The sequence below is a fragment of the Lithobates pipiens genome, unplaced genomic scaffold (assembly GCF_037356315.1).
Source record: "Lithobates pipiens isolate NorthernLeopardFrog02 unplaced genomic scaffold, aLitPip1_a1.2 Scaffold_8, whole genome shotgun sequence".
Classification (NCBI taxonomy): Eukaryota; Metazoa; Chordata; class Amphibia; order Anura; family Ranidae; genus Lithobates; species Lithobates pipiens.
In genome coordinates, this window is record NW_027507903.1 from 663,470,599 (window position 1) to 663,497,037 (window position 26,439).

Below are 26,439 nucleotides of genomic sequence, written 5' to 3' on the forward strand. Positions count from 1 at the left end.
TGGGCTGGTTCCGAGACAACAATGGTACTCAATACACCCAACTAGACTGCGTTCTACCACTTGCTGGCAGTGACAGTGACACCTGCAGCCAAGGATAACCCAGTGCAATCCAGCTAGACTGGTACTGAAACCATAATTTGGCAAAATTAGCCCTAAAACCCAACTGTGGCTTTAGGAATATTAATTTTCAAAAACATATAGCCCGTGCTGATCAGGAGCCGGCGTTATATATATATATTGCCTTTAATGCCCCGAGGCATTAAAGTGGATCCGCACCCCAGGCCATAGCCTTCCTGGGGGCGGGTCAGGAGGACCAGGACCATGTCATCAGCACCTCATACTGGACCGAAACCCCGAACCACGTGACGTCCGCATCTTAAATACCCTCTCCCAGAGGGCACAGTGAGAAGGCCACTCCCACTGACCTGACTCTGAAAGAGAGTAACTTAAAGCGGGGTTCCACCCTAAAGTGGAACCTCCGCTGATCGGATCTCCCCATCTGAACTCCCCATCTCCACCCCCTCCCCCCCTCTGGTGTTATAATTGGCACCTTTCAGGGGGGAGGGGGTGGAGATACCTGTCAAAGACAGTATGCCTGTTAAGTGGCACGTGTTTCCTGTGTTTAGAACAGTCCCTGCACAAAATGACATTTAACGGAAAAAAGTAATTTAAAACTGCTTGCGGTTTTAATGTTATATATGGTTACTGCAATATGGTTGAAAATCATTCAGAAAAATGGCATGGGTAGCCCCCCTGCCCATTACCAGCCCCTTTGGGCCTTATACGAATATTAAGGGGAACCCCTCACCCATATTAAAAAAAGGAAAGCCGTGGGGCCCCCAGGCCCTATATACTCAGAACAGCAGTATACAGGCGGTGCAAACAAGACAGGAACTGTGTAGGTTTGTTGTGTTAAGTAGAATCTGTTTGTAATTTTGAACTGGTACATTTTTAAAGAGTAGCTCCAGTCAAAAAATCTATTTTTAAGCTTTTTGCAAAACGTAGGGAAGGGGTATAACCCCTGTATCATTTTTTGGGCAGTCCGTCTTTTTTCATCTCACTTCCTGTTGTCTCCTTCCATTTGCAAGTAGTTGACGTTTGTAAGTTGGATGTTTGAAAGTAGGGGCCTGCCCTATATGCTCTGCAGAAATGGGGGCCTAAGGTGTTGGTGTTGCCACAACACTGTAAGCCCTCAAAGTGACTCTTGGTGGGCACTGGAGCGCCCTGCTGTGAACAATTATATCAAGAATTGTAATTACATGCCATTGTTGAACAGTGGTAGAAAAATTGGGCCTTTGGTGGTTGTGGTGGTGCCACAACACTATAAGTCCTCGCAGTTACTCTCGGTGGGTGCAGGAACGGGTCCTGCTGTGAAATATTATATCAAGAATTGAAACTACATGCCCCTGTTAAACAGGGGCTGAAAAATTTGCCCTTAGGCACTGGTGCTGGTGCCACGACACTGCAACCTCTCCCAGATACTCTAGTTGGAGTGCAGGAATGAGCCCTGCTGCAAAGCATTGCATCAAAAATTATAATTGCATGCCCCTGTTAAACAGGGGCTGAAAAATTGGGCCTTAGCCACTGGTGGCTCCAACCAGAACTAAAAATGTTCTTCCAAGCTATCAGCAGGATCATTGAGGAGGAATAGGATAGTCAGTCAACATAACAGGACAGTAACTCAGCATCAGCATAGGTAGCCTTGAAGGGATGTGACATTTTAAAATGTCTTCAAAAATTATTTGGTTACATCAGCTTCAGGTGCTTGGTAGCTGGTGGTGATCCAAGACTGATTCATCTTTATGAAGGTCAGTCGATCAACCGAGTCAGTGGATAGGCGCACCCTGTGATCGGTTACAAAGCCTCCAGCAGCACTGAAGGTGCGTTCTGAAAGAACGCTGGATGTAGGACAGGCCAGTAGCTCAATTGCATACTGTGCAAGCTCTGGCCAGTGATCCATCTTCAAGACCCAGTAAGCCAGATGATTTTTCAGTGGGAAAGGTGTCCAAGTCTGACCTTGCCCCTAGGTATTCCTGCACCATGTAAATCAGATGCTGGCGATGGTTGCTGGAACCGGTCATACCTTGGGGCCGCGGACTAAAAAATAGTCTGAACACATCGGTCAGATGGTCACATTCTCCAACGCTCCTTCTGTGACTGACCCAAAGCCTCAGCAACACGTTGTCTATGACCAGGAGTTTGTAACCTCCCAGTCTCTGGGAATACATTGCACAGACCTTTCTGCAAGGCCTCCCGGATATGTCTCATCCTCTGCTCCCTCTGTGACGACAAGATAAGGTCCGCAACCTTACTCTTGTACCGTGGATCAAGGAGAGTGGCCAGCCAGTAATGGTCCCTCTCCTTGATCCGAATATGAGGATCCTTCTGCGGGCTTTGCAGGATCAGGGAGGCCATGCAGCATAGGTTAGCTGAGGCATTTGGTCCGGAGTCCTCTGGGTCACTAAGGACAACATGATCCGCAGCCACCTCCCCCCAGCCACGTACAACGGTAGATACAGGTGTATACTGTGCTGGAGGCACACAACACCCACTAACTCCTGCAGATGCCTGTATTAAAGAACACTAGCAATAAAGGGTAGATACAGGTGTATATTGTGCTGGAGGCACACAACACCCACTATCTGCTGCAGATGCCTTTATTAGAGAACACCAGCAAAAAAGGGTAGATACAGGTGTATACTCTGCTGGAGGCACACAACACCCACTAACTCCTGCAAATGCCTGTATTAAAGAACACCAGCAATAAAGGGTAGATACAGGTGTATACTGTGCTGGAGGCACACAATACCCACTAACTCCTGCAGATGCCTGTATTAGAGAACAACAGCAATAAAGGGTAGATACAGGTGTATACTGCGCTGGAGGCACACATCACCCACTAACTCCTGCAGATGCCTGAGAAAAGAACGCACTGTCCTTGCCTATCTAGCTCTTTCCCTGCACGCCGGAACACACTACACAAGGCCACTGCGCTGGCAGCCTTATATAGTGTGGGGCGTGTACTAAACCCCCTGAGCTATATGGCCCCAATTATGGCTCTCCTCGCTGCCGGTGCTGTGATTGGCCAAGCATGCGGGGTCACAGTGCATGCTTGGCCAATCATGAGCCAGCAATGCACTGCAATGACACAGTGCATTGTGGGCCGTGAGCGTCACATGAATTTGTCTCGAATGGCCCACAGAGTTCTGGCTTCGCCAAATGGGAGAACAGCTGGTGTTCGAGTCGAACAACAAGCCCATCCCTAATTACCACCGCTGGAATATTTTTATTTTTATTTTTTAATAAAGGACTTTTCCCAACGGTATCTGTGTGTTTTTTAACATTTTATTACACTTTCTTTGTGAAATGGTAGGGGTACTTTTGTACCCACTTACCATTTCAAACGGGAGGGCCGGATCTGGGGGTCCCCTTGTTAAAGAGGGCTTCCAGATTCTGATAAGCCCCCCAACAGACCCCCACAACCACCAGCCAGGGTTGTTGGGATGAGGCCCTTGTCCTCATCAACATGGGGACATGGTCCTTTGGGGGGGACCCCAAAGCATCCTCCCAATGTTGAGGGCATGTGGCCTGGTATGGTTCAGGAAGGGGGGGCACTCTCATCCCCCTCTTTTCCTGCGGCCTGCCAGGTTGCCTGCTCGTATAAAGGGTCTGATATGGATTTTTGGGGGAAACTCCATGCTATATTTTTTTTATTTGGCATGGAGTTTCCCTTAAAACCCATACCAGACCTGAAGGGCCTGGTAATTGAATTTGGGGGAACCCCACACTTTTTTTTTAATCATTGGCTTTCAATGACTGTTCTCTGTAGTACGGGGAGCCGATAATTCATTATAGCCGCGAGTGCTTTTAAATGACTTTTTTCCTGCAGAAATGACACTTTGTGCAGGGACAGTTCTAAGCACGGGAAACATGCACCCCTTTACAGGCATACTAAAGACACCCCCCAGGTACGAAATGTAAAGGAATATTACACTTTTATTGTTTCACTTTAAGCATTATTAAAGTCACTGCTCGTGAAAAAACGTACGTTTTTAAAACTTTTTTTGCATTGATACATGTCCCCTGGGGCAGGACCCAGGTCTTAAAACACTTTTTATGACAATAACTTGCATATAAGCCTTTAAAATTAGCACTTTAGATTTCTCCCATAGACTTGTACAGGGTGTTCAGCGGCTTTTCGAATTTGCCACGAACACCCCAAATTGTTTGCTGTTCGGTGAACAGGTGAACAGGCAATGTTCGAGTTGAACATGAGTTCAACTCGCACTTGAAGCTCATCCCTATTCTGCAATTACCTATCAAGATAATAGGAGAACAAAACTTTAAACAGTACTATTTGAAAGCATTATGGCAGGCCTTTTTACTACACGCTTTGGGGAATTCATACAGAAATCTGACCACAAAAGAGATAGATATAGTGTGTATGGGTTTGGCAAAGTCAGCAGATAGAGGATTGGTAGTGGTTGGGGGGGGAGGGAGGGTTCCAATTGATTTTGGGACCTAAAAAAAAGCCTCTGGCACTCTGCATGAATTTAAGCACACAAATAACATTTGTACACATTTTAGGGGGTGTTTAGGGTAAAGCACTACAATAGAGCTGACAAAATACATTGTTAATTGACTAGGCTAGGTGTGTATGGGCCCAGGATAGCATGCTGGGTAGGTTAGTGAAGTCAAATATGCATGGAGGACAAAAAAGGAAGTTTAAAAAATTCAAGCATGCATGATAACAAAGGGGACATTCACAACATATTACAATCATGGTAATTAGGGAATGATGAAATAGATACAATACATTAGCAAACATTAAATACATAGAATGTGCTGTTAAAGGAGAAAACTTACCCTAATATAGCCTTTCTGCAGGACCTGTATGATGGCAGAACAGGTCTTTGATCCCCAGAGCCTGGGGGGAGATGCCTGTCGAGAACTTGATGTCCTGGAGACTTCTCCCCGTCGCCAAGCACCGCAACGTGGCGACTAGCCTTTGCTCGGGAGTGATGGTTTTCCGCATGCAGGTGTCCTGCCTGCTAATATAAGGGGACAGCAAAGCCAACAAATGGTGAAAAACGGGGTCCGTCATCTGGAGATAATTCCTGAAATCATCAGGATTATTCTCCCGGATCGCCTGCAAAACTTCTACTAACACGAGATTAGCAGAAGAAGCCCAAAGGGTGGCGCAGTGGCTATTGAATTTCCCTTTTCTAGTGCCGTCATACGTGTTGTACGTCTCCTCATTCTTGACGTTCGGAATTTCCAACAAGATTTGTGTGACCGTGTGTATGCAAGGCAAGTTTAAGCCAACATCCGTCGGAAAAAAACATGGATTTTGTTGTCGGAATGTGCTATCGTGTGTACGCGGCATTATACTGAGCTTTTCCACCCCATACTGATTTCTCTCTTGCTACTGCCGGGAAGGACAATACATTTCCCATCTACTTACAGCCTCCAAACACTTGTTCTGTACATATCAACTAGGAAGTGACTCATTTTAAGACAGACTCTAAGTCTTTGGACTGGAGGCATATGTGTGTGACCTGGAACTCCAACACTGGAGTGGTCCAAATTTTGTCAATGGGAATTTCTACCCTGGAGGAGCCTCCATGAAAGGGTCCTCTCAGTGGCGGCCGCTTCATATGGGGTGTAGGGGTGCCAGCCCCCTAATCCATGCACCCAGCCCCTAATCTACATGCAGGGTGCTGGACGCATGAATTTCAATGTTTGCACGTGATTAAAGCCTGAGGTTCTAATTAGCTTCAAAAAAGGATGGGCACGGGGCAGAGCACTGCACCCTGAGTCCACCCAGTTGTGTGAAAATAGCAAATTAGTATTCACAATTGTCTTCCTGGTTCTCCTCCCGGCCAATCAGGAATGGGGTCATGAAACACGATTGGCCAGGGAGTCTTAGGACCCACTTTCTATTCGGCCGGAAGGAGAAGCAACGGCCTGGTGTCATGGCAAGCTGCAGCAGGTGGAGCAGCATTTTTCAGGAGCCCTACCCTAGATCACCAGCACCACCTTCTAAGGTAACGACATGGATGGTGTCCGACCCGTCTGCAAGGGAGGGAGGGCTAGTGTAGGCAAAGGGGGCCAGGGGCAGCTTCCAGGAGCCTGCACCACGTCCAATTCCCATTTGTCTCCCAAGGGGGGTGGGGGAAGGTGCCACTGGATCTTCTGTCACAGCAGAAACCAGCATTGTTCGGTGGCAGGGCCAAGACTCTTCTGGTGAAAGATTTGACTCTTAGAATGTGTACACATGGTCGGACATTCTGCCAACCAAATCCGTCAAATTTTGCCCGTCGGATCTTGTCCGAAACTGTTGCATACACACGGTCGGACTAAGTTGTCGAAAAATCTGATCATTCAGAACGTGATGACGTAATTTCATTACGATGGGACTAGTAGCCAATAGCTTTGATGTAGGAATTTGATCTGAGCATGCATGGCACTTGGTCCGATCAAAATTCTCTACACATGATCAGAGTATGTCCGATCAAACCAGTTGGTCGGAAAATATTTCCAACATGTTGGAAAATTGGGTCCAACGGAGATTCGGACGGAATCAGTCCGATGCATACCACACACAGTCGGATTATCCGACGATACGGTCCGATAAGACGCATTCCGACGGATTCTCTGACCGTGTGTACAAGGCTTAAGGCTCTATGCACATTGGGCTTAAAAAAAACATCTGCTCTCTTCACAGTAAAAAACGCTCAACATAGAGCTTTTTTGTACAAAGTTTGAACGAGTTTAGGAGAGTTTTACATTTTTTTCTTCAAGTAAGCTCCTATCAGAGACACGAACCAGAGGTTTTATTTTTTCCTGCCTCTAAACGTTGAGCTGAAAATATGACTGTAATTGTCCTAATGTGGATGGACCCAAAGAATAACCATTGAGCTGCTTCTAGAGGCAGAACACAAACCTCCTGTAGAAGCAACTTTTTTTACACCAGTGTGCATGGAGCCTTAGCAGTCATTGGTTGGTGAAATAAGTGATGTCCGTGAGATTATGTCCTAACACCAGAAGACATTCAGAAGGTTGTAATTAATTGGAAGTGTCTACTCTACCAAGTGAAAGGAGACGTTCTTGTCCAGCCTAACAATTTATGTAAGTATGCTATCTTCACTATATATACATAAACTCCTCCAAAGCCTGGTACAGAATAACTCTAAAAAAAGTTATGAATTATTTGTCATGAACAACAACAATGAGAGGTGACAATGACAATTATAACAGAAGAATCACATGACAAGGAATCGACGTTCTCATGGAGTAACAACAACTGAAAAAAATTGAAAAGATGATTCTTAGTGACGAATTATTGAGTCCTAACCTAAATCTAACCTTCTATCCTGAGATATATGAATGTATCCAATTGTTATTTAGTTATGATTTTTATACCTTTAAATAAATTCTGATTTCATTATTCAGCGTGTAAAGCTTTGATACATATTCGTAATGATCTTTGTCTGTTTTTTTCCTTAGACATGGAGCGCAAAGTCTTCGTCTTCCCCAAAGAAACCAACACGGCTCATGTCATTCTAAGACCTACAATTACAAAACCTTTGAAGAAAGTCAGCGTCTGTTTACGTTCTTATACCGACCTTTCCCGTTATTATAGTACCTTCTCTCTCGCTACTCCCGGGAAGGACAACGCCTTTCTCATCTTCTTTCAGCCTCCAAATACTTTTTCTATGCATATCAACCAGGCAGACACTAATTTTAAAACGGACTCAGAGACTTTGGACTGGAGGCACATCTGTGTGACCTGGGATTCCGATACTGGATTGATCCAGCTTTGGGTCAATGGAAAGCTCTACCCAAGAAAAGCCTCAATGAAAGGGTCTTCTATTGCACCCGAAGCAAGCATTGTTCTGGGACAGGAGCAAGACTCTATTGGTGGAGGGTTTGAATCTGTGCAGTCATTTCTTGGTGAAATAAGTGATGTTCACATGTGTGATTATATCCTGACTTCCGAAGATGTACAGAAAGCCCTTTATGGTGACTTCAATGGAAATGTCATTAATTGGAAGTCTCTAGTCTATGAAATCAAAGGGGAAGTTCTTATCCAGCCCAAACTGTAATGTCAGCCTATCAGCTTATAATACACACCTTGAGGTTGATATACTAAAGGCGAATAAGCTGTTTATGTTGCAAGGCAATCTTCCTTAGTGTATGAGGTGCATCTCTGCTGACATCTATCACTTTGTTTGGAACACATCTGTGTGTCCCGGAACTCCGACACTGGAGTGGTCCAACTCTGGGTCAAGGGAAAACTCATAGGTGAAGCTCTGCTCACTTCCGTCATCCAATCATCTTCAAGAAAAACACGGGTGTTGGCCTGGCATGTGATTGAGTATTCATAGCAAAGTGGATTGTCACCACATTGACTAAATTAAGTGAAAATTCTCTTGCAAACAATACCACCTGTTTGCCTTTAGTAAATCAATTTCTCTGTTTTTGGTTTCAAATTTTTTATTGTGAGTAATACAAAAGTAAAGAACACAAACAGAAGTATTCATGACCGCGAGCACGGCACAGAACGTTAAGTACAAAAAGAAAGAGCATGGTGTTCACAGCACTGTGTTCACAAAACGCTAAGCTCATTACTAGCGTACTTTACATTGGAACAAGGAAACATACCGGTGCATTCGATAGAAAAACAGCCAGTTAGGAAGGGGAAAACCCCCCCACCATCAGCAACCCAAAACATATAACCATCATGGTAGGGACAGAGGAGAATGCAGGGCAAACGGGATAGTCGTCCGACTGACCTTGTTCATGGCACAGAGAATACAGTTAGACAGAATGTAGCCATAAGCTAGGAGGAGGTAAAGAAGGGGAAGGCACAGTGAGAAAAAGGAACGGGCTAGAGAGAAGGGGGCAGAGAGGGAGAGACAGAGTCAGTGTTGGCAGGACCGCACAGGGCCCCCGGGGACCATCAAGCATTTAGGTTCAGGGTGGACTGAGTTTAGGGTGCAAGGAAGCTTGTGTCAAAGTCTGGGGGAGGAAGTAATTTCTCTATTTTTAAGATGCCCCAACTGCTGGTTTTGAATTTCATTAAAAAGATTTCTTATTTACTCAACCGTATATTGGGATATATTTTCTTAAGTGTGTTGCACCATCCTTCTAGTAAATACGGAACCACAAAATAAATAACATGTAGGAATTGTAACCCTTTTGCTGCAAGTAAAACCTTTGTGTTTTTGTTTTTGCCACTTTCTGCCAAACGACATTCTGGTACTTCGTGGCAGTTTGAGTGGTTATACCAGGGCCATGGCTGTGGTTATGACTTCAGTACCTTTTTTAGAGCTGGCAATGCTCTACAATGTAAAAGCAATCCTAGTGGCTGATTAGCTGCTGGATAATTTTACAGGCAGCGGGAGGTGTCATCCATCCCCTTCCCCACACCTTCCAGTGCCTCTTCTGGTTCTCCTGTCCCACCGCAGAACCCAGGACTGAAGCCGGTGGTTCTGCTGGCTTACCATAGAGCTGAACATCCCAATCATCTCTATGGTCTAAGACCAGGTCTCCAAACTTTCTATTCAAAGTTTACTGTCCTTCAGATTTTAGGGCGGCCAGAATGAGGCCATCGGGAGTAGAAAATGCCCCAGCATTGGTCCCATCTTTGGTGTCATGGAGAGGAATTATGCCCCATCATTGGCATCATTGGGAGGAATTTTTGCCATCATTGGGAGGAATTGTGCCCCATTGTTGGTGTAATTGGGAGGAATTGTTCCCCATTGTTGGTGTCATTCGGTTGAACTGTGCCCCATCATTGGTGTCATTGAGAGGAGTAGTCCCCCATCATTGGTGTCATTGGGCAGAATTTTGCCCCATCATTGGAGTCATTGAGAGGAGTGGTTCCCCTTTATTGGTGTCATTGGGCAGAATTGTGCCCATCTTGGTGTCATTGGGGGGAATTGTGCCCCATCATTGGTGTCATTGCAAAGAATTGTGCCCCATTGTTGATGTCAATGGGATGAACTGTGCCCCATCTTGGTGTCACTGAGAGGAATGGTCCCCTATCATTGGTGTCATTGGGAGGAAATTTCCCCCATCATTGGGAGGAATTGTGCCCCATCATTGGTGTAATTGGGAGGAATTGTTCCCCATCGTTGGTGTCATTGGGATGAACTGTGCCCCATCTTGGTGTCACTGAGAGGAATGGTCCCCCAGCATTAGTCTTATTGGGCCCCGTTGTTGGTTTAATTGGGAGGAACTGTGCCCCTTTGTTGGTGTCAGTGAACGAAACAGGGCCCCAGGGGCCAGATAAAAGCAAGCAAAGGGCTAAATCTGGCCCCCAGGCCACAGTTTGGAGACCACTGGTCTGAGAGACCAATACATTTTTTTGGATTGGGAAAGCATCTGTTACAAACTGATTTTGGTTTGATCAGATGCTTTTTTAAGGGCAGGTTAGAGATCTGGGGTCTAACAGATGGCAGATGTCTCAATAAAGAGGACCAGTCATGTTTTATTGCTACAGTGGGTATATAAATACATTTTACCCCTTTAAAATAATACATTTTGTTGCTTTGCAGCCTGAAATGAAGACAGACACGTCTTTTGTTTTATCCAGCTGTTTTTATTCAGTGCAACTTGAATGATGTAACACCAACGTGTCAAGGAAAAAAAAAGTAAATCAAAAACAGAATCATTAAGTTGGAAAGAAGGTCACCCCCCTCCTAAAAATGACTTGTAAACTCAATCAGTTGTAGCTCATCACCTTCTCAATGGCACACAAAGCCACCTGACGTTCAGATGTGGTCGTTTTGATTAGCTCAGCGTGGAAAGAGCTGACCACAGTGGCCAGGGAAAGTGACGGATCCAGAAGGGGGATATCAATGAATGAACCTTCGTTGGTCTCCTCCAACCCCCCTCATACCTGGAGGCACCCACCACCATGCTTGTCCTAGGTCCACCGATGGGAGTGTGGAGCCTGGGAAACATGGAGGGGATGTATGGGACTGCTACTCATATATGAAAAACATTAGTCGTGAAAGCAAATGGGTTGAAGGTGCCAAATGTCTAACTTTATGGTAAATAATTATCCCCAAATATTTAAAAAAATATATATATTGATTAGTTTTACATCATAAAACATTGAAAACTTAAAAAGTGTAGTGCAGCAAAATCAATGAATACAAATTTTTTTTAGAAATATTTTGGGGATAATTATTGATTGTGATGATGGGCACTTGGCACCTTTAACATCTCTCTGTGTGTTAATGAGTTCTTTGGTTCAACAACGAGAGTTGCCAATGACTGGTGAAGGGAATGGAGGGTCTCATAGCTCAACTAAAGGAAAATTGTAAAAGATTTCAAAAGGATTTTCTTTTTTCTTTTAATATTAACAATATTTCTGGCAACAACCTTATAACAGTTACTAACAGCAATTGAAGTCAACTATTTGCAACACGAACAGTTCTCTTTACCCCACCATCACTCACTGTGAGTCTTCACTCAACGAGCTCCCAGTCTCTCTCACTAGACTTCAGATCCACCAGCCACTGGATTCCTTGAGCTCTTTCACTGGTAGCACTCAGTATCTTCCTCAAGCGTCACCCCCGCTTCCCTGCTGGGTCCCTGGCTTGGCACTCACAGATACTCCTTAAGCGTCCTCCCCGCTGACATGTTAGGTCCCTGCATTGGCACTCACTGATTCTCCGCAAGCATCACCTCTGCTGTCCCACTGGGTCCCTGACTTGGCACTTGCTGACGTTTTCGCACTTCTTCACCGTCCCCGGCTGGTGAGAAGACTGCTCTGGTACTGGCCTCAACTTACTCATGGTGGTCTCTGGTAGCAAGGTGGGTGGTCCATTAGTGGCGACAGCTTCCCCTTTACCTCCGACCACCACTGGTTCCCTGGCCGATGGAATTGTTACTACTGGTTGGACTACAAGCCCGCATTCCCAACCCTACACTGATTTTCCTGCTTCTGGATAGGTCCTCAGACAACCTAACAGCCAGATGTCCCCCGGGATAGGCCTTAGGTCTCTGGACTAGCAGCCTGGGCCAATATAACACATGTCCACCCAGACAGCCATCCAGGTGCACAGAACCCTGATCACCTGAATCCACCCCAATAAATAGGCACTCCCAGGAGGTCAAGGGACCAAAGAAAGTCCCTAACCATTGGTGGAGACACCCCATTTATTCATAATCTGTCCTTGCTTTGCCCTTGTCTTATCCAATGTCTCCAGCTATAATGCCACCTAGTGACAGAAGAGAGAAGTGCAGCAATTACAGAGTTAGGGGGAAATCAATTGATCTCCAAACAATTGGCCAAGGCAACTATCGCCTGGCAACTAAATTTTGATGGCAACCCTACCTAACATCAGGGTGCTACATCAGTATTTCCAATTTTATTCATAACAAGTGAGGTGTGGGCTATTTGACTGGTATGTTGTGTACTTCAGATAATTTTCCCATTTCATATCTCTGTTTCATGGTCCTAAATGTGTTTCTAGATTGTAAGCTCTAATGAGCAGGGCCCTCTAGTCCCTCCTGCATTGATTTGTATTGTAAGTGTACTGTCTGCCCTCACGTTGTAAAGCGCTGCGCAAACTGTTGGCGCTATATAAATCCTGTATAATAATAGTAATAATAATTAGGGGGAAATCAATTGATCTCCAAACAATTGGCCAAGGCAACTATCGCCTGACAACTAAATTTTGATGGCAACCCTACCAACATCAGCGTGCTATATCATTCATCGATAATTTTCCCATTTCATATCTCTGTTTCATGGTCCTAAATGTGTTTTATGTTCTATTATAGAGTATTGCTAATTCATGATTTTCTCCATGGAATTCCACTGAAGAAAGGATTCTTCGCTGTTCCTGAAACGTGTCGGGAACAGTACCAGGAGAACATCCATACTATATCCAGCCTTACTTATAGTCCTATTTTAATGTGTATTGGATATGTTTTTTCATGGTGATGTATGCACTTGTTTTAGCAATGTAGATTATTAATAAAACTTTATAACTGAATATATACTGTACATCTTTGAGTTGCCCTTGTCCCTTTGTATTGGGGAGTACCTTATTTTTTTATTTATTTTTTGTCTAGAATATTTGGGATGTTGGCAACAATTCAGGTTTACTTGGGAGGTGTTCTATTTGCCATTCTTAAAAAAAATGTTCCAATTGTTACACTTTACTCAGAGTCAATATACAGAAGATCGGTCCACCACATGTATTTACATATGGTAATATCACACTTCAAAATATCGCTAGCTGCCACTATACCAAATACATTTAATTAAAACAAAATAGCGTTAAAAACAGTGGGGGCTGGTGCTTAATATTTTGGGGGGGTAAGTAAACCTTAGCCCCCCCCCCGCGGGAGACAGACAGCGGCGATCATTGCCCCCCCGCATCGTAGACGGCCGGTGGCGATCAGTCCCGTACCCCCCCCTGTGTGAGATGGAAGGCAGCGATCAGTGGCCTTACCATAACGATGCTGCTCCACACCCCACGGAAGAGCCGGGGCCGTTGCTTCTCCTCACGCCCAAACAGGAAGTGGGTCCTGAGACTTCCTGGCCTATTGGGTCTCAGGACCCCCTTCCTGATTGGGCTGGGAGGAGAATCAGGAAGAGAATAGCAAATAATAATTCACTATTGTCTCACAACTGGGTGTGCTCTCCTCCTCTCTTTCTAGCACCTTCTTGAAAGAAGATTGAAGAAGATTGAATTGACCCTTACTTTCAGCCACACTGACATTGGCCAACACAAATAGAGAGTGTGAATATCCAGAAAGCAAAACAAACCTAACAATGGTTGTTACCTTTACTCTAAAAAAAAAATGTTTTGGCTTTAGATATTCTTTAACTACATCCTACAGTGAGCAGCCAATAGATTATTTATGTAGTGCTGGTATTTTTTCCATATGATGTTAAGTAATGGACAATGCTATAAATTGGTATTTGGCTCCCTCCAGTGGTACACTTGTAAATACTTGTTTAGTTTTCACCTGTTAGTTAAGCAGGAAGTGATTCATTTATTTACTTTGTGAGGACTCACCTACCCACAATGCCCACTCACTTACCCATGAACACTGAGTGGCTGAACTGCATGCTGGGTAGGTAATAAAAGGCCCAGCGTGGCCATATTCTCTCTCTCCTGGACACGTGGGCTGCCTGTGAGGATCTGTGCAGGATTGTTCCAGAGAGTGTGGCCTACACCTTGCGGAGCGAACAGCAACCACAGACTCTGCCTTACCTTAGTGTGCTGAAGAAGCAGTGTGATCGGGTCAGAGTATCCAGAACCCCTGATGGAGCCAAGCGAGGGTCCCGATCTTGTTGCAGAGTGGAGCAGCGTGACAGTGCTGGCTGGCAGCACGACTGAGACAAACGGAGCGGAGGTTCCCAGATTTCCAGGCCTGGTGTGGTGAGAGGACGGACGCCCAGAAGTTATTTAACGCACTTAAACACACTTAGACTCATACCACGGTGTTGCTGAAACCTGCAGTTCCGCAGAGGGGTCTCATTCAAACAGACCATTTTCAAGCAGGCCTCAAGCCTATACTTTCTTAAGAGCTGACACTGTGGCATTTCAGAGATAACTATACCGGAGGCAGTTATAAGTGCGTGTGCACCGTAGGAACTGTTCTTAACCATCAGCTTATGTTACTTCTTTGCTTGTTAAACCCTTGGATTACAAACACTGCAGTATAATAGCTAGCATAAGACAGAAGACCAGAGACTACAACTTTCACTGAGAGGCCTTGTGTTCAGTTACAGTAACAAAGGACCACATCATACCTCGGGGGGAGCTCTTGAGCGAATGTACTGTGTTGTGTTTGCTAACCTTGCATTAGTGTGCTTAGTGCAGCATGCTGGAAGTGGGAAGGTGCCCAGTGTCAAGGAATTGTCACTCTGAGCACTAGTCCCACTTGGAGACGCGCCTGCACGGGGTCATCCAAGAGGTCTTTACATATTAATAATTTGTGAATACTGATTGCATTGTGTTATATTCTTAAAGCGGAGGTCCACCCTAAAGTGGACCTTCCGCTCATTGGAATCCTCCCCCCCTCCGGCGCCACAATTGGCACCTTTCAGGGGGGAGGGGGGTGCAGATACCTGTACAGTACAGGTATCTGCACCCACTTCCGGGATGGCTCTCTGCGGAAAGGGGCGTAGATTACGCCCCTTTCTGAAAGTCCCCCGCTGCCTGCTGGGAAACACAAAGATCCCAGAGGCAGCGGGTCCATCCTTTTTGCGCAGCGCGACTCGCGCATGCGCAGTAGGGAACCGGGAAATGAAGCCAAAAGGCTCCACTTCCTGATTCCCACACCCAAGATGGCGGCGGCAGCACCCGAATGACGATCGAGAGATCTGCTTCGGGTGCCGACATCGCGGGCGCGCTGGACAGGTAAGTGTCACTATTTTAAAAGTCAGCAGCTGCAGTATTTGTAGCTGCTGGCTTTAAAAAAAAAAAAAAAAATGCGGACTCCCGGCGGACTCCCGCTTTATTATCTAAAATTTTATTTGGCTTTATTATAATTTATTCAGAGTATGAATTCCCTGTAATTAATTGTATGAATGGCAGACTTTGAGTTAATAACCTCCAGATGGTGAACTGGGTTCACAACTATCTAGAAACTGTCGGGATTTTGACGGATATTGTAAATCTTAAATATGTTTTTAAAGACATTTTTCTATGTAACTGATATTTTGTTTGAAAGAAGATCTAGTTGCTTCTCATTAATTTCCTGTCAGATGAATAGGCAGTCTATGTTTTAAGATAAACCAGATGTGGAAAGCTCAAGTATCCACTCCTTAGCCCCCACCCTTGTGGGGAGTAAAGGGGAGGTTCTGGTAAGAGGAAGAGAAGTGTGTGTATCTTTTGGCGCAATATTTAGGAAATTTTAGTTTATATACCGTATATTTCTCGTGTATAAGCCAACCCGAATATAAGCCGAGGCACCTAATTTTACCACAAAAAAACGGGAAAACGTATTGACTCGAGTATAAGCCTAGGGTGAGAAATACTCAGCTACTGTAAGCCCTTGTATACATGGTTGGACATTCTGATATCCAACGGATTTTGTCAGAAACTGTTGCATACACACTGTCGGACAAAATTGTCAGAAAATCCGATTGTACATAACGTGATGATGTTGTTTTGTTACGACGGGACTACGTTCAGGCTAGTAGCCAATAGCTTTGGTCTAGGAATTTGATCTGAGCATGCGTGGCACTTTGTCCGTCGGAGTAGGCTACACATAATCGGGGTATGTCCGATCGGAGCAGTTTGTCAGAAAATATTTCCAGTAAGTTGGAAAATTTGGTCCAATGGATATTCAGACGGAAACAGTCTGATGCAGACCACACACAGTCGGAATATCCGACAAAACGCTCCGATCAGACACATTCCGATGGAATCTCCGACCATGTGTACAAGGGCTATGTGGAAAAGAGGGTCAACAATGCCCATTTGCATGCCTCATTTTACCCATTTGCATGCCTCACTGTGCCCATTTGCAGCCAAAGGACCCCGAACTTCAAACTCTGTAGTTAAGGGTTCCTAGATGCTCCCTAGCTGCAGCCAAAATTTGGGGTCTCTCAACCCACAGGGTTCCCGAAATGACATTGCTGCAGATGGACACAAGTGACCGACTTTGGGGCCTGGTATATATCGGGACCACTTGGTGCTAGGAACCCACAATTTGGTGTGCAAACCCAGTGGAACCAGCACAACATATCCATACAACATATGACATTCTAAAAATGTCAAGCACTTTTCTGCAGCAGAGACTGCCTCAGGTGACCTGCACATGACAGCAGCGGCAATGCAAGTTGCCTCAAATAGCCCCCAAAGCTGCAAGTCGTTTTTCCTCAGTCCGAACCGGCTCTGATTGTCAATAACAGTAAGACACTCATCTTGTTTACACTATTGGAACAACTGTGATTGCCCTTATATATTTGGGCTATATAGAACTGACAGGCAGCACTGATGGGCACTTATAGACAGCACTGATAGGTACTAATAGATGGCACTGATAGACAGCACTGATTACTGAGTACTATTCATTCGCTATTGTCACAAAACTGGATGGGCTTCAGACACAATGTTCTGCTCCCCAAGACCACCCTTTTTTGAAGCCTATTAGAGCCTCTGGCTCTAATCATGTGCTTAAAAAAAACCCAAAAAAATGCAATCCATGCATCCGGCGCCCTGCATGTAGATTAGGGAGCCGGACGCATTGATAGGGGAGGTGGCGCCCATGTGCCCCTAATGAATGGGCCGCCACTGCTAGGATTAGTTTTCCTTTTAGGGAAAATCTGTTATAGAAAAAAAAAATACTCAATTTGGGAAAAATATTATTTAAACAAAAAACCAACCCCTGAAATTGGAAGCAATAATAGAACAGACCTGATTATGGATGTGGAAATACGGAGCAATTTTGGAAACAGTGATCACAGGTCAATTGGCTTCAGTATAAATCACACAAATAGGAAACATAAGGGGAATACAAAGACACTGAATTTCAAAAGAGCCAACTTCCCGAAACTGCGAACCTTGCTAGAAGATGATATTAATTGGGATAAAATCTTAGGAATAAAGAACGCAGAGGAGAGATGGGTTTGCTTTAAGAGTATATTAAATAAGGGCATTAGCCAGTGCATCACTTTGGGAAATAAATTTAAAATAGCGAATAAAAGTCCTGGATGGTTTAACTCCAATGAAAAAATACATATAAAAGCAAAGGAGAAGGCCTTCAAAAAATACAAGGCTGAGGGATCATCATCAGTATTCAAACTTTACAAAGAATGCAACAAAAAATGTAAGGGTAAAATTATGGCGGCTAAGATAGAACACGAAAGACACATAACGGAGGAGAGCAAAAATAAAATCCCAAGAGGGTAGTGATAAATGGGAAGTACTCAGAATGGCCAGGGATGGAAAGTGGGGTCCTTGTGACCAATCCTATTTCATTTGTTAATAAAGGACCTGGAGGATGGGGATGGGGTAAACAGTTCAATCTCTGTATTTGCGGACAATACTAAGCTAAGCATGACAATAACTTTTCCGCAGGATGTGGAAACCTTGCAAGTAGATCTGAACAAACGAATGGGGTGGGCAACAACATGGCAAATGAGGATTCATGTGGAAAAATGTAAAATAATGCATTTGGGTGGCAAAAATCTGAATGCAATCTATAGACTGGGGAGAGAACCTCTGGGGGGATCTAGGATGGAAAAGGACCTGGGGGTCCTAGTAGATGATGGGCTCAGCAATGCCAAGCTGCTGCTAACAAAGCAAACAGAATATTGCCATTAAAAAGGGGATCAACTCCAGAGATAAAATGATAATTCTCCCGCTCTACAAGACTCTGGTCCGGCCGCACCTGGAGTATACTGTCACCAGTTCTGGGCACCAGTCCTCAGGAAGGATGTACTGGAAATGGAGTGAGTATAAAGAAGGGCAACAAAGCTAATAAAGGGTCTGGAGGATATTAGTTATGAGGAAAGGTTGTGAGCTCTGAACTTATTCTCTGGAGAAGAGACGCTTGAGAGGGGATATGATTTCAATATACAAATACCGTACTGGTGACCCCACAATAGGGATAAAACTTTTTCACTGAAGGGAGTTTAATAAGACTTGTGGCCACTCATTAAAATTAGAAGAAAAGAGGTTAAACCTTAAACTACGTAGAGGGTTCTTTACTGTAAGAGTGGCAAGGATGTGGAATTCCCTTCCACAGGCGGTGGTCTCAGCGGGGGGGGGGGGGCATCAATAGTTTCAAAAAACTATTAGATAAGCACCTGAACGACCACAACATACAGAGATATACAATGTAATACTGACATGTAATCACACACATAGGTTGGACTTGATGGACTTGTGTCTTTTTTCAACCTCACCTACTATATAACATTAGGGATTGACAGTGGGTTGCGGAACAAGTCTCTTGCCCCAGGAGGACGTAAGGTATTTACGAAACATGTCGGGCTGTTTATTCTGATACCACCACGTTTAGAGTATCCCCCAGCACGGGTGTATATTTGTTCTTAATATAACCGTTTTTTTTATTTATTCATTTTTTCTTGTCTTACTTATAGTATTTGTTGTAATTTGGCCACAATGGTTCATACCTCTGGTCTGCTGTATTTTTAACTAAATAAATTTGCTGATTGTTTAACGGTACGTTCACGATCGGAGCCCGTCTTTTTTCCCCCTTTCCCTTTCGCTCGTGGCCGGGCAGCCCGAGCGCCTTATGTTTTACCACAGGTTTGCATATTGAGGAACCTCCGCACATGTCTGCCCATAGGAGAGCTCTCCAAACTCCGGAAATTAGTAGCCATTGGACGGCCATCCTGTCCATCTTCCTAGTGTAAACTGAGAGGGAGGAAGGCTAATCGGCTGGTTCCGGAAACCATCGGCCCGCGTCAGAAATCCTCGGAAGGTATACACGTGTTGACGCCCCCCGCGGTGTGTGAGAGCGGAGTGTGCACCTGGAATCCCTGCAGAGGGTTGGTTTCTGCCAGCGCTAACGACTCCCTCTGTTTGGAGTCCATCCATTGCGGCAAGAGTCCAACTTTTTTCCGTTCAAGAAGCGATATTGGCAACATTTGGAAGTTTCATCAAGCTTCTAAGAAAGACTGATTTCCTTGTTTTCTGCATTTTTTGGGGACTAGAATTACAACTATAGTCTCTTACTTGTGAGGACTTTGCCCTTGTACACACGGTCGGAGATTCCGACAACCAAAGCCGTCGGATTTTGTCCGACGGATTTTGTCCGAAACTGTTGCATACACACGGTTGGACGAAGTTGTCGGAAAATTCGATTGTTCAGAACGTGATGACGTTATTTAGTTACGATGGGACTACGTTCAGGCTAGTCCCCCCCGCCGGTGCTCCTGGCTTCTCCTCTCTTGCTGGTGCCACCAACAGGAAATTTCCATGCGGGCTTCCTCCCAAGCCCCGCTGCTGCGTCCATTGACACAGGCGATGGAGCTTGTCACAGCCCCCCCCCCGCGCGTGATCCCTCATCACCTGAGTTGATTGACAGGAGCGGAAGCTAATGGATCCTCTTCTCGAGTCTCCTGCCAATGCTCCTGGCTCCTCCTCTTTTGCTGGTGCCCCCCAGGAGGAGATTAATTCCCATGCGGGCACACATGTGGGCTTGCTCCTGAGCCCCCCTGCTGCATCCACTGACACAGACAGCGGGGCTGGGCTCCGCCCCACCAACCCCTCGTTACTGGAGTTGAGTGAGAGACAGAAGCCAATGGCTCCTCTTCTTTGGTCCCCCGCCAGAACTCCTGGCTCCTCCTCTCTTGCTGTGCCCCAATAGGAAACCGATTCCCATAGGGGCACTCAGGCAGGCTCACTCCCAAGCCCTGCTGCTGCATCGATTGACACAGACAGTGGGACTTGCTCCCTGACCCCCCTTCCCCAGCCTGCCTGCCTGCCCTATCCCTCCTGCCAGCACTCTCCCTCCCTGCCTCCCTCATCACTGGAGTTAATTGATTGGAGCCGGAGCCCATGGCTGCTATCAATCTTCTCAATGAGGAAGATGGACATGCTGGATAGAATAGGGATCAGGTAATAATAAGAGGGGGCTAGGGGTATCCTGCAGCAGAGAAGGTGCTTGAGGCTTTAGAAACACTTTAAGGCAGGGGTCTAAATCTGGCAGCGCTCCAGCTGTTGCAAAACTACAAGTCCCATCAGGCATTGCATGGTTGACAGTTACAAGCATGACTCCCACAGGCAGAGGGATGATAGATTCTCAACAGCTGGAGGGCCACCAGTTGGAGACCCCTGCTTTAAGGCATTTTGATATTTGCATAACTCAACTCAAGAGCCAACTCACTGCCTCCATCAGGGCTGAGGGCTCTTGAGAAGAGTACTGTGGCAGCTCTGTATAGCACCCTGCCGGCCCCTCCTGCCAGCATTGCATAGAGAAGCACAGAGAGCCCATACACTCCCAAATAAGCAACACGAAAATAATTTTGGTTTGCAAAAAAAAGCCATTGTTGAAAAAAACGGAATGTTCCACATCTGTTCTGGTAAGGAAGGCTTGGGTTTCACATTGACACGGGTCAATGCTTTCCTATATGACATTGCCTGTATTGGTCTTGGAGGCTCCTGATGTTTAGTGTCTTGTATTGTGCAATGGTGATCCCTGGGGGGGTGTAATGTGGGGGGTTCGGGGAGGAGGAGGTGTTGTTGACAAGGAACAGATGTTATAATACCCCCACCGTCTTCTCATCCCACCATTACTAGGAGGATCTGAGCGCTGAGAGGGGCTGAGGCTGGAAATGCAGAGAAAGATTCAACCAGACGGACAACTCAGAGATCGAAGGTAACGCACAAATGATGGAGGGGGGGGTTACACTGGATGTGTATGGGGTGATTGAAGAGGAGTGAGAATGCAGATCAGAGAAGTCAGAAATCAGGAGGGGTCAACATATACAGAAATATCTCTCTGTCCGGACCCCCTCCTAACTCCGTCTTGCCGTCCTGCTGCAGTTGTTGACCTTTCTTAATGGCCACGGCTGGATACACCTTAAAAAAATGATAAATTCACATATTTGTTGTGGGGAAAAAAATGTGCATTCATTATTTTTTAAGTATAATATTTTAAATTATTATTATTATTTTTTTTTTTTACATAGAACAGTTCCAGCAATAGGAAACATCAGAGTATATACAGTATCTCACAAAAGTGAGTACATCCCTCACATTGGTGTAAATATTTTCTTCTATCTTTTCATGTGAAAAGTGAGTGTACAGCTTGTATTACAGTGTAAATTTGCTGTCCCCTCAAAATAACTCAATACACAGCCATTAATGTCTAAACCGCTGGCAACAAAAGTGTCCAAATTGGGCCCAAAGTGTCAATATATTGTGTGGCCACCATTATTTTTCAGCACTGCCTGTACCTTCTTGGGCATGGAGGTCACCAGAGCTTCACAGGTCACCACTGTAGTCCTCTTCCACTCCTCCATGACGACATCACAGAGCTGGTGGGTATTAGAGACCTTGCGCTCCTCCACCTTCCGTTTGAGGATGTCCCACAGATGATCAATAGGGTTTAGGTCTGGAGACATGCTTGGCCAGTCCATCACCTTTACCCTCAGCTTCTCTAGCAAGGCAGTGGTCATCTTGCCGGTGTGTTTGGGGTCTATTGTTGAGGGGGGTGAATTTTGTTGTGGGCGGTTCATTGTTGCTATGGGGAACTATTGTCCAGGGGAGCTGGACAAGGAGTTTCCAGAGCTCTCTAAGGTAAGCTGGGTTCCACAAGCCCCGCGCCCAAGGGGGTCTATTGTTACTGACTGTTGGAGGGTCTTTTGTTGCTGGCTGCAGGGGATCAATTTTACTGCTTTCCTTGTTATCATTAACAAATTCCATATGAATTACTTAGCTCCAGGGCTTTTTTCTCAGAGATTAGGTGCAGCCAGGAATTGCCCCTTTCTGAGTCACCCCTGTTCTCCACCCCTACCAACTTCTGAGCACCGTTCCTTGGTCCCACCTTCTACCCACCTCCCAGTACCACCCTTTTAGAGAATAGTGATGGACGAACTTCCGACGGGACGTTTCGCGAACGCGAAACGCGAACGGACACAAACGTTCGCGAAAACGACCGTTCGCCGCGGGCTCCATTGACTTCAATGGGAGGCGAATTTCGCAAACCTTTAGGTCGAATTTGCGGCCACGGGGTAATTATTAGGGGGTAGCACGTAGTCCCACCACCTGGACAATAGCATAATACATGTATGAGGTGAATTTGGGATCGATAACTACAAGCATTTTTTTTTTATTTGGGAAATTGTTCTGACAATTCAGGACTATGGAGCTAATGAAGGCAATGGAGGAGAGGGAAGGTCAGGGACCAGGGTAGGCAAACAAGAGGGTGCAGGAGATACAGAGCACTGACAGCAGCACCGTAATACAGAGCACTGACATCAGCACCGTGACATACAGCGCTGACAGCAGCTCCGTGACATACAGCGCTGACAGCAGCTCCGTGACATACAGCGCTGACAGCAGCTCCGTGACATACAGCGCTGACAGCAGCTCCGTGACATACAGCGCTGACAGCAGCTCCGTGACATACAGCGCTGACAGCAGCACCGTGACATACAGCGCTGACAGCAGCTCCGTGACATACAGCGCTGACAGCAGCTCCGTGACATACAGCGCTGACAGCAGCTCCGTGACATACAGCACTGACAGCAGCTCCGTGACATACAGCGCTGACAGCAGCTCCGTGACATACAGCGCTGACAGCAGCACCGTGACATACAGCGCTGACAGCAGCTCCGTGACATACAGCGCTGACAGCAGCTCCGTGACATACAGCGCTGACAGCAGCTCCGTGACATACAGCGCTGACAGCAGCTCCGTGACATACAGCGCTGACAGCAGCTCCGTGACATACAGCGCTGACAGCAGCTCCGTGACATACAGCGCTGACAGCAGCTCCGTGACATACAGCGCTGACAGCAGCTCCGTGACATACAGCGCTGACAGCAGCTCCGTGACATACAGCGCTGACAGCAGCTCCGTGACATACAGCGCTGACAGCAGCACCGTAAGCAGCCCCAGGAGGAAGTCAGCACAGCACAGGGATGGTGTGATCCCCTCATAATAAGAACCCCCAGGAGGAAGTCAGCACAGCACAGGGATGGTGGGAGCCCCTCATAATAAGAACACCCAGGAGGAAGTCAGCACAGCACAGGGATGGTGGGAACCCCTCATAATAAGCAGCCCCAGTAGAAATATGACACCGCTCAACCTCTTCAAAGAGGAGGGTAGGGGCATATAGTACGGTGTGCTTTTTTGGGTCAGGGAAGTGAGCCAAATGAATTAAGAAGGTCTGTGTGCTTGATTCCAAAAATTGTTTATAGACATATACATGGTCTACTGATCACATGTGTTGAATTCCTCCGAGATCCATGCCTCATTCATTTTTAGAAATGTGAGGTAGTTAACACTGTGGTGAGCTAGGCGAGTACGCTTATCGGTCACAATCCCCCCTGCTGCGCTGAACGTCCTTTCGGACAGGACACTGGATGAGGGGCAAGCCAACAGTTCGATTGCAAATTGGGCAAGCTCTGGCCAGAGGTCAAGCCTGCCCACCCAGTAGTCTAGGGGTTCATCACTCCTCAGAGCGTCCACATCGGCCGTTAACCCAATGTAGTCGGACACCTGACGGTCTAGGCGTTCCCTGATGCTGGATCCGGATGACACCTGTCGATGGGTCGGCTGAAAGAATGACCTCATATCCGAAGTCACCAACACATCTTCAAACCGGCCTCTTCTTGCAGGCGCTGTTGGATTGGTACCCGCAAATCCTTCTCTGGGAGTGGGAATTGCTCCTCTGCCAGCGCACGCAAAAGCAGAATGCAGCATTTCTCGAAGCAAGGCCTGGAAGTGCTGCATTCTGACAGCCCTCTGCGACGGCGGTAACATTTCCGCCATTTTGTGTTTGTACCGGGGGTCTAAGTACGTTGCCACCCAGTACTGGTCCTTGACCCTCATGCTTTTTATACGGGGGTCCCTATTAAAACACTGGAGCATGAAGGCCCCCATTTGCACTAAAGTGGAAGCGGTGTGGTGGCCTGGCTCCTGCTCATCATCCAGGATAATGTCGTCCTCTTCATTCTCCTCTCCCCATCCTCGCACAACAGGGATCCCAGAAAGGTTTAAAGCATGCTCTTCTTGCTCCTGCTCATCCGCCCCGGCACCATCCTCCTCTGACTCCTCATCAGACTCCTGTTGTTGACTTGTCTCAGATAGAGTAGCCCCCCCTGGGAATTCATCCAGCATTGCGACTTCCTCATCTTCCCGCTCCTGCTCCTCCACAGCCTGATCAATGACACGACGCAATGCACGCTCCAGAAAGAAGGCATAAGGTACCATGTCACTGATGGCGCCATGGCTGCGACTGACCAGTTTGGTGATCTCCTCAAATGGCCGCAGAAGTCTGCATGTGTCGCGCATGAGCAGCCACTGGCGCGGTGAAAAAAAACCCAGCTCCCCAGAACCGTTTCTTTCGCAGAGTTCATACAGGTAGACGTTAACTGCACGTTTCTGCTGGAGCAGCCTATCAAGCATATAGAAGGTTGAGTTCCATCGCGTCGGGCAATCGCAAATAAGACGTCTGACCGGCAGATGGTGTCGCCGCTGAATGTCAGCAAGGCGAGCCATGGCCGTGTAAGATCTTCTGAAATGGGCCGAGATTTTCCTTGCCTGCCGCAAGATGTCCTGGACCCCAGGGTATTTGACAAGGAATCGCTGCACGACCAAGTTTAAGACGTGTGCCATGCACGGCACGTGCGTGATTTTGCCCTGTTTCAATGCGCTAAGCAGATTGGCACCGTTGTCACACACCACTTTACCAACTGTCAAATTGAGCGGTGTTAGCCACTCATCTGCCTGTGAACGCAAAGCTGAAAGGAGTGCCGGGCCAGTGTGGCTCTTTGCTTCCAGGCACAACAGACGCAGCACGGCATGGCAACGTCTCACCTGGCATGTGGAATAGGTTCTGGGGAGCTTGGGCGGTGCAGTGGAAGAGACGCTAGCAGCGGAAAAGGAGGAGGCAGCTGAGGAGGAGAGGGAGGAGGATGGAGTAGGAGGAGGAGAAGAAGAGTCAGGCCTGCATGCAATCCGTGGCGGTAAAACCAAATCTACACGGGTGCCACGGGTTACATGCTTGACGGCCGTCAGAAGGTTCACCCAGTGGGCAGTAAAACTGATATACCTTCCCTGCCCGTGTTTGCTAGACCACGTGTCTGTGGTCAGATGTATCTTGGCACCGACACTGTGTGCCAGAGATACATTCACTTGCCGCTGAACATGGCCATATAGCTCTGGGATGCCCTTCTCTGAGAAATACTTCCTTCCTGGGACCTTCCATTGTGGTGTTCCAATGGCCACAAATTTGCGAAAGGCCTCCGAGTCCACCAGTTTATATGGCAGTAGTTGGCGGGCTATGAGTTCTGACAAGCCAGCCGCCAACCGTTGGGCAAGAGGGTTATCCGGCGTCATCATTTTTTTACGCTCAAACATTAGGCCCACGGAAGCCTGCCTTTTTGCAGAAAAATGTGAGCTTGGCGTGATGGAAGGTGGAGTGGAGGACAATTGTGAGGAGAGAGGAGAAGGAGAAGTAGAAGACGAGGCTGGACGGTGAGAGCCTGCAGTGTGGCTTTGTGTGTTCCGTTGCTCCCACTGGGCTCGGTGATGGCTGCTCATGTGCCTTCTTAAGGCGGTCGTCCCTAGGTGAGTATTGGGCTTACCGCGACTAACGCGTTGACTGCAAAGATTGCAGATGGCAACGCTATTGTCAGCAGCGGACACGTTAAAAAAAGCCCACACTGCGGAGCCATGTGCCGGTGTCCTGGGAGCGCCAGATGTGACCGTACATGGTCGATGACTCGCTCCTGATACATTTGCAGTC

The 26,439-nt window shown here is 46.6% G+C and overlaps 2 protein-coding genes across 3 annotated transcripts in view; both read left to right on the top strand.

The window, feature by feature from the left end:
- Window positions 1-13,030, top strand: part of LOC143961861 (C-reactive protein-like) — a 38,497-nt gene extending 25,467 nt beyond the window's left edge. The window contains exon 3 of the mRNA XM_077471197.1: window positions 7,510-13,030. Coding sequence (XP_077327323.1) covers window positions 7,510-8,108 — 599 coding nt within the window. The 3' untranslated portion in view covers window positions 8,109-13,030. The remainder of the gene's footprint in view (window positions 1-7,509) is intronic.
- An 8,196-nt stretch (window positions 13,031-21,226) lies between these two features.
- Window positions 21,227-26,439, top strand: part of LOC143961855 (C-reactive protein-like) — a 43,139-nt gene continuing 37,926 nt past the window's right edge. The window contains exon 1 of one of the 2 annotated variants that reach the window (XM_077471191.1): window positions 21,227-21,339. In XM_077471191.1, the coding sequence (XP_077327317.1) occupies window positions 21,296-21,339 (44 nt within the window). In that variant the 5' untranslated portion in view covers window positions 21,227-21,295. Of the gene's footprint in view, window positions 21,340-21,652; window positions 21,703-26,439 lie in introns of those variants that run through there. The other variant, XM_077471192.1, reaches the window with a different exon arrangement.